The sequence below is a fragment of the Labrus mixtus genome, chromosome 5, assembly GCF_963584025.1.
Source record: "Labrus mixtus chromosome 5, fLabMix1.1, whole genome shotgun sequence".
In the NCBI taxonomy this organism is placed as follows: domain Eukaryota; kingdom Metazoa; phylum Chordata; class Actinopteri; order Labriformes; family Labridae; genus Labrus; species Labrus mixtus.
Genome location: NC_083616.1, coordinates 27702337 through 27714717, shown reverse-complemented (window position 1 = coordinate 27714717; position 12381 = coordinate 27702337). Strand labels below are relative to the sequence as shown.

At 39.7% G+C, this 12381-nt stretch overlaps 1 protein-coding gene across 1 annotated transcript in view; it reads right to left on the bottom strand.

Moving 5' to 3' along the window:
• Nucleotides 1–4938: 4938 nt before the first annotated feature.
• LOC132974814 (protein mono-ADP-ribosyltransferase PARP14-like) overlaps nt 4939–12381 on the bottom strand; it is a 76668-nt gene continuing 69225 nt past the window's right edge. Inside the window, exons 23-33 of the mRNA XM_061039087.1 lie at nt 12016–12127; nt 11551–11700; nt 11061–11123; nt 10541–10726; nt 9821–10024; nt 9137–9267; nt 8624–8859; nt 8249–8523; nt 7911–8050; nt 6116–6290; nt 4939–5872 (exon numbers count right to left, since the gene is read on the bottom strand). Of these exons, the coding sequence (XP_060895070.1) occupies nt 5592–5872; nt 6116–6290; nt 7911–8050; nt 8249–8523; nt 8624–8859; nt 9137–9267; nt 9821–10024; nt 10541–10726; nt 11061–11123; nt 11551–11700; nt 12016–12127 (1953 nt within the window). The 3' untranslated portion in view covers nt 4939–5591. The remainder of the gene's footprint in view (nt 5873–6115; nt 6291–7910; nt 8051–8248; nt 8524–8623; nt 8860–9136; nt 9268–9820; nt 10025–10540; nt 10727–11060; nt 11124–11550; nt 11701–12015; nt 12128–12381) is intronic.

Genomic DNA, 12381 nt, shown 5'->3' with positions numbered 1-12381 from the left:
TCGTGTAACCGTAAGTTTCTTCTTCAGGCGCATATTTAGTGACACGTCTTCAGAGTTTTTTCCTATTTTTTTTTTATTCAAGAGCGTGTTTTCTTTTCATTTTGAGAGAACGACTTGTTGAATTTGCAGCCAGAATTTTTTTAACTTGACCTAAAAAAACCTTTTTGTGTTCTCAAATAGTGTTGAGGAAATACTTGACTTCACACAATAAAAGATTCAGGAGATTCAGGCAGCTGAAAGTGAAGTTTATAAATGATGATAGATTACATGAACAGCACATATAACACAGCGTCCCATTGGCTCGTTATTTATCGTCAACATGATGCTGAGGTCAGGGAGGAGCATGTTACCTAAACGCTTTTGATTTGACACAATAAGAATGTGAGGTTTCAGATAATGGAGAGCAAGCATCTGCCGAACTAAGCCAGATATGAGGGGAGACACAAAGCGACCTTGGTTGTCGTCGTGACGACCTGCCCTAGCAGTACAGCTGTGACTGCTGCCAGGCCAAGGGAGTGAGCTATATGTCTGTACATCTGTACAATTTTGAGCGTCAAACACTGTGCCTTTTCTGAATTAATTTATGGCGGAAATTTCTTTACTATGTATAGGAAATTATAATTATTTTTGAATTACTATTAATTATTCAACTGTATTGTTCATAACTTTCTGCATATTCAAAACATTACAGGTGTTTTGGGATGTTTTTTTAGGAATCATGTACATCTCAAATCAAATCTATTAGAGAATGACTCCTTGTTATAGCCTTAGTATCCAAAATTTAAAACTACATAAAAGCCGTTGTTATGGCTGACTAATCTTTCACTCACTATTTGGAAAAAATGCGGTCGGATATTGTGCGTGTTTATTGCACTTAAAATCAATTGATAGGCAGGCTATATAAAGAATAATATCATCAAGGCATGTAGATTTATAGCCTATAACACAGAAATTTCTTGCGCTCCAGCTTCAACCCTTCTCCTCGCACACAGGCAACTTCTATTCACATAAGACAGCAATGCAACACAATATCGTTGGTGATGAGCAGCCCTGCAACAATTGACAAGAAAAAGAAGATTTTTAAATATTAAAAAAACACAAAGCAGATTAATAAAACAAACGCAAGCAAGGTACACAATGAACAAAATATAACTGAATGATGGTTATTGGGGGCGATGGATGTTGCAGCTAGAGGGAAGAAGCTGTTCCTCAGTCTGCTACAGTTTTAATGGTGCGATGCCTTTTTTTGAGATGGTAAGGGGGACAAACAGACTGGGTCAGGGGCAAGTGGTGGCCAGCATACAGCATCCAGGTCCAGAAGCACAGCTCCTATAATCCTCTGTGCTATTTTTACAATCTAGGCCAAGTCCTCTCTTGCTGGCTTTTTAAAGTTTCCTTAAAAAGAAAATCCTGGTGCAGTTATGTGGACTCCCAATAATTTCCTACTGAATGAATCATGATTTCATCTCATTAAATCCAAAATTATCTCTTTTGTTTTGGTGGTGTTCAGAACAAGGTTATTATTTTATTAACACCAATCTACTCATTAAATTCAGTCATTGGATTACTCTTAACGAACGAGTTCTCTTTGTAGGACACTGATTGGTTTTTCAGCCTGTCAATCATAGATCCTGTTATTCTATTGGTTCGTAACACAAACGGACTCAATCTAAGGCGGGATCAGAACAACTCTACGGCTAGAGACAATAATACAATATCGACTTAATTTTATCTTTATTCTTAGAAAGATTTCAATGATCTAACTGAAAAACTAGTTTATTTGCCCTTTGTTTTAAACATATTTATTTTATTTTATGTTCAACTGAAAGTGGCGCCAATTCTGTCCAGTCTGTTTCCGGTAATGGCGGACCAAAGTAACGGTCAGCAGGAGAGGAAAAACGAGATTAGCGGTTTCAGAGCTGTTAAAGGTAAGAAACTGAAATAAGAAATCGGATTATTAGTTATGAAAGGTCTTCCATTTAGCACACTTGTAGTAAATCCATCAAACTGTTCTCCTATAGCTTGTTTTTTAGTTGTTTTCATGCTAGAAAAGGTATAAAACAGTACAAAGTGCTACACAGTGCTACTAAAGCTACGTCTGTATGCTAACATGCTAATGGTAAATGGACTTGAGTTTGTAGAGCGCTTTTCTAGTCTTCTGACCACTCAAAGCATTTTTACACCGCATGTCACACTTACACATTCACATAGTGATGGCAGAGGTTGCTGTAGTGAGATGCCAAAGGACACATCCGACATGTAGCTGCAGGAGCTGGGGATCGAACGCTACCAACTGAGCCTCAGCTGCCCCAAAAGGTCTCTGAGCCATTTGTTAAACTGTTTTAAATGCTGGACACACCACCAGTTTATTGTTCGAAAATGTAATCAGTAAGCATGAGAAATCTTGGATATGATACTCCCTAAGTTTTTATCATCTTGTTTTTGTTTAGCATTTTAAAATAGGATAGACTATACATTTGATTCATATGATTTGTCTACATATCAAATGAATGTTGCAAGCATGGTGTATTGTCAGGGGTGCAAACTTGTCACCTTTCGGCGAAATTTGCCGTTTTGGATCCCAAATATGTAATTTGTGTGATTCATATAGATCTGCAATAAAAACATTTGGAGGAAGGGGGGGGGGGTAAATCTGCGACGCGAGCTGTCATGAAAACCTGATTCATGCTGCTTGCGGCCGGCGAGCACGGCCCCTGCAAACGTCGAGACTTTTCATACTGACTGCAGTCAACACGGCCCGAAAAAAGTACTTCCGGGCCCTGGAGCCAATCATTGCAACGCTGTTGGCGCGAACCCGTCCGCGTTATTACAAAATCTTGGAGGTGATTTTTAACAAAAAATCGCTCAGGGGCGCTCAGATCCTCCGCGGACCCTCCTCTCGATATGCAATATCGCTGTGCCGACCGCAAGAAGCATGAAACCTGATTCAATGAGTCGCAATGTGCAGCACATGGCTAATTTACATAACGTTATTTTCCTGTGATAACACTGTGGAAAGATTCGAAGTCTGGCTAGCAATCCAGCCTTTCTGTTAAACATCCTGTCTGATCATATTTACTGTTTGGTAGCCATAGGTAAAGATGTTGAGAGAAATGCGTGCCAGCTGAAGGTAACTTCATACAGCTTTCTGGTTCATTATTATCTCAGGCAACATTAAAGTGACAGCTGGTCAACACATGTAATGAGGACAGAGGGAATATAAACTTAATGAGAATCAGCAGGAGCAAAACATCAGGTTAATATATTGATAATGTTACATATTTTATGATAGAAGAGAAAATATTGTCATACTTGATGACTGTATTATGATGCTCTCTCAGACTCTTGCTCTGAGAGCTACTTGCATAGTGACTGCCATTCACATCACCCCTTAGTGGAACATGGTAAGCCCTGTTCTGCAAATTCATCCCATTTATAAAAAGGGACTGAAGGTTGGGAGCAACAGAACATAGATATCGACAAGCAATTGTGTTTTTCTTATTGTTTGCACTGCTTATTTAGTAGGTTTGAATGCTAAAATCGTCTGTAAATTCACATTTTAAAGCTGATATTTAAAAAAAGTCTTCCCGGGGGGGCATGCCCCTGGACCCCCCTAGGAGGTTTGGATCCATGTCACCTTTTTCATCCCTGATGAGTTTGCACCCCTGATCGTTTTGGTTTGGTTAAAACTGTTCAAAACTGGGACATATTAGTGTTTTATAGATCTATGTGTGGACATCAGAATGGGGTCACCATATGCTGAATATAACATAAGGAATAGCTAATATTAATGGTTATTCCATTAGTTTTGCAGGTTATTAAAGCTTGAACAAAATATCCTACTGACAAACGTGAATTTCATGGTAGGGCCTGATATAAATCCATTGGATCTCCAGTCATTTAAATTCATCCTCTGAGAAATATGAATCTTTGTTCAACATGTTTTGGCAAGTTATGCAGTAGTTGTAAAGAAATATTAAACAAGCTACAGGATGGCCAATGTTGCAGTAAACTGTTGATATAAAAACTGGGTGTAGCCTATGGTCTAAAAATGAAATACCTTAAATCTGCATTTAATGGCCCGCAGCGGCAACTTTACTTCCTGCGAAAAAACTGGTCTATAAATAGTTGAACCTACTTAACTTGATCTATTGCCACAGTCAATGTTTTACTTATCTGTTTTAGTCTCAATCACTACTTTTAAGACTTGTGAAATACTGCATGATGTTTAGATTGTAAATGATGGTTCTTTTTAAAGTCAAATAAATTATAAATAGAGGGTATCCAAAGGGTGTGGTTGCCTTGGGGTTTAAATGTTGCCCTATCAACGGCTGATAAAAGTTGTGATGTTTTGCCTTCAATCTGAATGCAGTAGAGGCGTAATGGAGGGACGAAGTGATCCCCCCTCTATACCTTCTTTGGAGGTGGTAACGGGTGTTTCAGGGGCGAGACGGGATAAGCTGACCCAGAGGGGTGGGGGGGCATAGCGCTGTGTGTTTGTGCATGTCTGACCCACTGTATGGAGCTTCCGCTGTGCCGTGCTTCCGCAATGCAGAAACGCAATGAGAATTCACATACCGGGACAAAAATATTACTCCATCGTGGAATAAAGATGTGATGACGGCTGAGCTTAGTTGCAACGCTTTTGCAGAAACACAGTCAGAAAAGGGAACTATTTAGAGTAAGGTGTTAGCTGATAACTCGTTTACTAGTTGTCCTCTACAGCTCTACATCTTTTTTTTTTTTTATCAAACTATGGTTATATCTGCATCCAAAAAAAACAAAACATGGAGCTGCTAAATCACTAAACTCAAGACTTAAACAATACGTCCACAACCCTGGCCACAGCCACAATTTCTATGGAAATAGTCCAGGTATAATTTATCTTATTTCAAACACCATATAACATTTGTAGGCATCAACAAAAACTTTACCAAATAGTTGAAGTTTTTCAGAGTTTATTTAAAAGTAAAACCAAAAGTACAAAGAGGACCCAAGATCAGAGTGCTCCGAGATCGAGTCCAGACCAAGACCTTTAGGGATCGAGAGTGAGTCAAGACCAAGGCAGGGCGAGGCCGAGACCATAAATATCACTGAAAAATTATCATCTTGTGTGCAGCAGGCGTGTCACTCATTTAGTCTTCAACACCTTGAAGGTTACGGCCGTAACCAGGTGGGAAAAAAAATCAAACTACAAATGAATTGAAGTTATTAATTTATTTTAGAAAGAGACGTTTTTCTTCTAATCACAGTAATGATGTGGGAAAATAGCCTCTCAGTGGTGGTCTTGACCGGTCTTGATTTAAAATCTGGAGTCCACCCAGTCTGAGGCTGAGACAAGACAGAGTGAAAATGCTTTCAATTCCGAGACTAGACCTTCAAGAAGTGGTCTAGAGACCGATTTCGAGTACTACAACACTACCTGATAATCTGTGTATCAATAAGCCAAAAGTTGCTTGTTCCAATCCTTACATTTTGAGCTTAAAATATAACTTAGTATACATTTTTGTGTTGAGCGCTCGGTGAAACTGGAACACTTTAGACAAAGGTGCATTTTTCTCAGAGCTGTTGCAGTAAAGGATCGTAGTAGTTTATGTAAATGTGATAAGATATTCGGGGTATGCATGCGTGTCGTTGAACACAATGAACATGGATGGAGGGGATTTTTTATCAGTAACGCTGTCATACAGATCTGAAGTATTCCCACTCTTGGCGGGTGGGGTTAGCATGCCACTTGCTCCCTGGGTAAAGTCTCCGACCAGGACCCGGGCCAGGTACATGCGCTTATGCCCTTGAGTGTCTGGCCTAGCGTAGCCTTGTGCTGAGTAGCATGGATCCACAGCGAAGTATGTGCCGTTGCCATACATCGCAGCTGCAAACAAACAAAAATAAATGTTGTCAGCCCCCTTTTGCTTGGGAAAGTTTGTCTTAAATTTTGTACAATGGACACCATCCATTTTTTGATATAGTCAATTTTCAGACAGTAACACATGTAAACATTCCATCGTTTTAACCTGCTATATCAGCCAATCAATCTTCATTGTATAGCACCAAATCATAACAGGTTTTATCTCAAGACACTTTGCAGGTGTAGGTCATACTCTTTGTTAATTACCATGTTTTCCTGCGTAGCTGCGGTTGAAGCCATCTTTGTTGATGAGATCGATGGAGTCGGCTCCTGTACCATGAAAAAGTTGCCTCTCGTTTTTTGTGTGATTGTTCTTCTTCTCCATATGTTTCTTCTTCAGTTGGTAGCTCTGCCACAGTGTCGGACTTTGGACTCGTTCAATCTGCAAATACAGAAAACGACATATTTAAAGGTATAGTAAAGGCCATCACCCTTACAGTGTATAGAGGCATATCAAGTGCTCTGAGTGTCCGATTGAAATCAAAATAAACTTAATCAAACATAATCAAATGACCACTGATGCACCATGGGGGTTTGATGTACTTAGGTAAAAGAAGTCCATGCAAAAGATCTGCGTTTCTGGTGGTGTATTTGGTCGAAAGCAAGCAAGCAACAAAAGAACAAAGGAAATCGTTGATCCTGCTGCCTCTCTTGCGCTTTAAAAAACCATAGTCCCACCCAGGTGCATGCTTGTCCTCTACCTGCCTCTTACCTAATTAACCTCAAGTACCCATAGTGTTACCCAAATACCGAACAAAAATACTAATGCAAAACTAAACTGACTAAACAAATAACTAGCATAAGAAAATATTACCCAAAGTCTATTCTAAATAAAGAAAACGTGTTGAATAACTAACTAAACAACACCACCAAAATATTAGACCTTTGAGGAGCGGACTTGGTTTCTGATGGACCTTCAACCTGACTGATGTGCTACACAAACTGATCTTCCAAAGTTATTTTACTCACCTGTACACACAACAACATGCGGGCTAATTGACTAATTCAGTGATTCTCAAACAATGGTACCGGGCTCCCTGTGGTGGTACGCAAAGGAATCTCCACAATATTAAAAAGAAAAAACATTCAGCATAAAACTCCAATTTATTTATTTTTTTGTCATACTCTTATCTTATCTGTCTTGTATCTATTGGGTTGTATTTATATCAAATGTGTTTTCCACTCTAAATTAATCTAGTTTTTGCAACAAACAACTTTAATCTTCTCAATTTATGCTCGAACGTACACAGACATAAACACCAGGAGTACGCCTCGCGTTTTGAAAAGTTCCACTCGATATTCCATTATTTATAGGAATTCAGTACTGAATCAACAGAAAGCAGCTGTAGGCCTACATTAACAGATATTCTGTTATTTATTGGAGTTCAGCACAGAATCGGTGGCTAGCAGCTGTACATTAACATTTTTAAAACGGAGCCAGGAGAAGCTTCCTTTTTGATGCTTTTACAAAAATGTACGGACAGTCACTCACTCTCACTCACTCTCACGGATCCTGCACTCTCTCACGCGCGCTCTCTCTCTCCCCCGCTCTCTCTTGCTCTCTCGCGCGCACGCAGCAATTTTATGAATAATTGAAAAATTAAATAAGAACAGGCCGGAAATATACTTGGGCCCAGGTATCGTCTTTGTGTGGGAAACACTGGAGATTAAATATTTAACATAACAGGTTGTTGGTATAAAGTTGTCATTTTTATTGTGCTGCACTTTTTTTGATTTGGTCAAATGTCAGAGTTGTGTGGAGTATTAGTGCCAGTTCTAGCGCTAGCCCTTAGTAGTCCTACAGTGTGGCTGCCAACAGTTAATAATAAATAATATTATTTTTATGAATATATTCGCCTCCTGCGTAAAATGTGTGTAGAAATAGGCCTACAGTGTATTTTAACGTCTACCATAGAGGTGGTACGCAGTCTAAAAAGTTTGAGAACCACTGGATTAATGCTTTTGCTGAACACGGGACTAGATAATCAGAGAGTGAACATACACTGATGATGGTTATCGTAAGACCGGTCTTTGTTAGTTCCATCTCCACATCCTTGTATTCCTTGCTTCCTGCAGTCAGAGCAAACAGTTTGATGAGGTCGCCTTTCATGTCTTCCCAATTTGACGGCAGAGGAGCATGGTCTGCAAAGAAAATAACAAAGAATCATTTTTGTTGTGCTTGTGTAGCTAGTGTTTGTAGAATATTTAAAATATGAAAAACAAAGGACACATTTTTGGAAGATTTGTACAATCCACATTGGTCTAGTTTTACATTGAGTTAGTTCCATAAACCTTGTAAAAAACTAACTTAGTGAGATATAGAGAAACAAAATGACTCACTTTTCAAGTCTTTTCTGAGTAGCTCCACCATTTTATGTCCATTTGCTGAAATTGCTCTGCTTAATTTGACATCAGCCTTGTAGTTTTCATTGTTGATCTTGATGTTCACAAGTTTTTCTTTTTTCTCCAGAGCCTCCTCCAGTTTGAGGTTGGTGAAAATGTCGAAGGGTACATTATTCCCGTTGGGGTGTTGAAACTGCCACTCTACGAGAGAACTCACCAGTTTGGCCTTACTTCTTAAGTTCTCCTGCCTTTCCACCCTCTGTATGATTTCCCTTAAGGACAGAAACAAAACATGTAAAGGAATAGCCTAGCATTTTGAGAACTGAACTAAGTCTTTATTATAGATTTTCTCTTTTTGATGAATCTGCTGACCTGATTGTAGACTCAGCGGTGGAGACGTCCCTGGTCAAACCCTCCAGGTGGATTTTTGGCTCCTTGTCCTTCTGCCCTTTGTCCAGACGGATGCTCACAGTCAGGTTCCTCTGCAGGTCCTTCAGCTTATCCATGTCTTCCTGCGACAGTTGACTGATGTACTGGTCTTGGATGGTTTTCTCTGCCTGCTCATCCAAAATCAGCTTCTCAATCCTTTTCTTAGCCAGAACCAAAGCCTGCAGAGGTGGGGAGGAGTTTGGTTTAATTTTGCAAAAACATTTTATTTACTCGTCTGGACCTCTGTCTGTTTTCTGAAGTTAACCTGTGTGAATGTTTAGGTTGGATTCAAAGAGCCCTTATATTCTCATGAACTTGTCATAAATCTTTACCATCCGTTTTCGATGTTGGGTTGGCAACACTACGAGCTCCCACTCTGGTAGTTGCGCTCTAAGCTTAGGATAATGTTGGTAGTTATGTATGACGGACCCACAGCCTAAATGATTGAATGATTACCGTTTGGTTGTCAGCACAGAGCTCAAACTCTGTAGGTTCAAACTCCTCCGTCTCCAGATCCAAGTTACCAGGCCTGGTCCGCTTGTCCACTGGTCCAGCAAACAGCGAAGTGAAAGTGTCTGAAACAGCATCTAAATAAGCAGAGAGTTGTATTATAGACGTAGAATTAGTAGACTTGCGAAAAAGTTTCTCTTGGCAACAAGTTTAATAAAAGACTTGATAACATAATTGGGAGTAACGTATTCCTCTATTTGTAGTATTTTCAGAGAGTCTTAAAACAGTAGTAGAGGATATATCCCAGATGAGTGTAGAAAAGTTCAAATTTGTAAAGACATCATGGTTGATACAAAGGAATATGTTGCAGATAAATGTAACATGTGTTCCATTATAATGGTCTATGGAGCTTAATGTAAACAATGATTAGTTTGGGACATTTGTTTTTGCTGCATGTATAAAACCTAGAAAGTGTGAAATAATCAGTGGTGACCCATTTTGTGGTAAAGATTTCAAACTCCATGCCTTGTTGCTTTGAAAGACAGTAACCCTTCAAAAACACTCAAAAACTTGTGCTCAGGCCAAGAGGCCTGGGTTTGCAAAACCACAGCGAGGAATCAACAAGAAACAAAGGATAAAAATAATTAAATTAGGTGGAGTTTATATCCTTCCAAAAATGAGTTACGATACCTTTGATCTTAGTGAAGAAGCCCTTCTCCTCCACTCCCTCTCCCTCTCTCTTCTTCATGCACTTGTGAAACTCCATCACCATGAATGTCTGGAAGATCAGGATCTTCACGCTCTGAACTGACTTCGGGCGTTTCTTTCTCACAAAGTCGACCACCGCATCCACCATGGCGTCAGCCACCAACGACGGGTTGGCTCCTCCCTGACCTAACAGGCAGACAAACACCAGTGATGATGATGACGATGGTGATGATGTAAGGATGAAAAAGAGAATCTGTACCATCTGTTAAACTCAAAAGTGTTGTGCTAGCTGCAGAACGTTTAGGGTTCACTAAAGTCCCGATTTAAAAGTGTTTGATTATTCAAACATCTTGCTGATGATCTAAATCTTCTTAGCATCAGCGTCAACACCTGGGAACAGGGCCTGGTCTTAAGCTTGACTTGGCATTTTAATCCAACCTGACAGTGACGACTGTTGCACCACCAATATCAACCAAATAAATCAGTATTGATTCAAGCAACATAGCTGCATGGGGAACTAGTGAAATTATATAAATGACAAATTGAAGAAAACAACACAAAAGATGAAAAGGGAAATGTGAATGAGAGAAACCAGTTCAGTCCCTTCGAGAGGAGAGTTATCATAAGTAATAATACAAAGTTTCTCTGTCAATAAGTAATAACTACACACAGAGACAGACATGTTTTTTTTTTTGCACTGACCTGTTCCCAGGGCCGGGAAGGCGACAGACTTGAACTTGTTTTCCTCGCAAATCTTGAGCACTGAGTAAACCATTTCTTTGATCTTCACGGGGTCGCTCAGCCCAACGATGTGGATGATGTTTCTGCTCGGCAGCTGCCCGGCTGACGTCACGATCATTGAACTAGGTTGGTAACCAGGAGAACTCACTACAGACAGGAAACAAACAACACTTATAACAAAGTCTAGTAAAACATACTTCCCCAGGACAGATACCCTACTGATGTAATCTATAGATGGTGGATGAGCAACAGGTACAAAAGACAAAGAGCCATTGCAGAAGCAGAGAAGGGTTTTCTAACTTCATCAACTTCCAAGGTGCATGGAGAATGAAAAAAGTCTTGAAGCTGTCAAAAAAGAACTTTGGACCATGTTAGCACTCATGGGTGTGTTGGTCTTAAAATAAGGTGTGGTCCGGTGCACAGATGGTATGTTGATATCTTTAGGACACTCTGAGATCAGTTAAGATCTCCAGCTACATACCTATTTGTGCGCACTCCATCTGAACACTCATTCCAGCGCTGTCTAAGATCGCCTTGGACACTCCTAAGATTTAATAAGAGAAAAAAAGTATTATAATGAAGCTTTAACATGAACAGTAATGCATTTTATTTAAACAAACTGCAAGAAAGTGGTTCTCAGCTGGGGAACAGATTCTCCTAATGAATTAACCCTTCTGAATCTGAGTCTGAAACAGAAACGATCTGCCAGTAGATAATTTAGTTCGTTAGAGAATCTTATCTTGAACCCAGTATCGTCAATCAGATCGTATCGTGAGTGGACTGAATCGTTACCTATATGCACAACCTAAGCTTCAAGGTTACGTTTGATAACAAGAGTAGGTGATAATAATATTGCAAGCATTACAATTCCCAAATCATTTCTCAACGTAAGCAGACGTGATGTTTAGTAAAATACTTGTGTTAAGATAATCAAACCAAGAAAAAAGATGTAGAGGAGAAAAACCAGTCACCTGATTGAAGGTTAAATGTTTGATTGGAGGCGTTGATGATGACATCACACGTCTCCTTGGTGATGTCTCCAGACGATACCTCGAGGGTCAGAGTGCCCATCTGCATCTGGTACACGCCTAGAGATGGGGACCCCACCTGACCGAAGGAGGCTGACACACACAAACAAACACACACAGACACACACAGTGGGCTCATGATTGGATTTTAAGGCAGCTTTAATCATAGCAAAGAGAATCACTTCTATGATTCCCCTGAAGCATCGACATCATCTTTTGTTATTGTTTCGATGACGGGGCCCTCCGGCGGTGGAATTTACATATTGTGCGTTTAAACCAGTACTTTAATTTATAAATCTTTACTTACAATAAGTAATGTTAGTTTTGTTCATCTATTTAAAAGTTTTCTTGGACATAAAATCTATTTAAGAGATAATGTTTAAATGAATAGTGTCGGATGCCTCATACCTGAAGACTGCAGTGATTGGCGGAATGATTGCCCCGCTGGATGGCTGAACTCCGGGGCTTCATGTTGGAAGTTTCTCTGACCTGTCTGACCTTTAAAGTCTCTGGTGAAACACTGAAAAACAAAAGGATGGGTATACAAGCAACTTTAACGGAGCAGTCTGTCAATTAACCCTTTAATGTGGAAGAATTTTTACACTTTCATGTGGATTGAACAAAAAGATAACTAGAGTGATAAAGTAACTACTGAGCTTGGGAAGAGCTGGTTTATGTCCTGCAAAAAAGAAAACAAGCCCACTTAAATATGGTTTCACAAAACTATGCTCCCTACAGATGGAACGCAGAACAGTGGGGCCTTGAGTTGTTTTA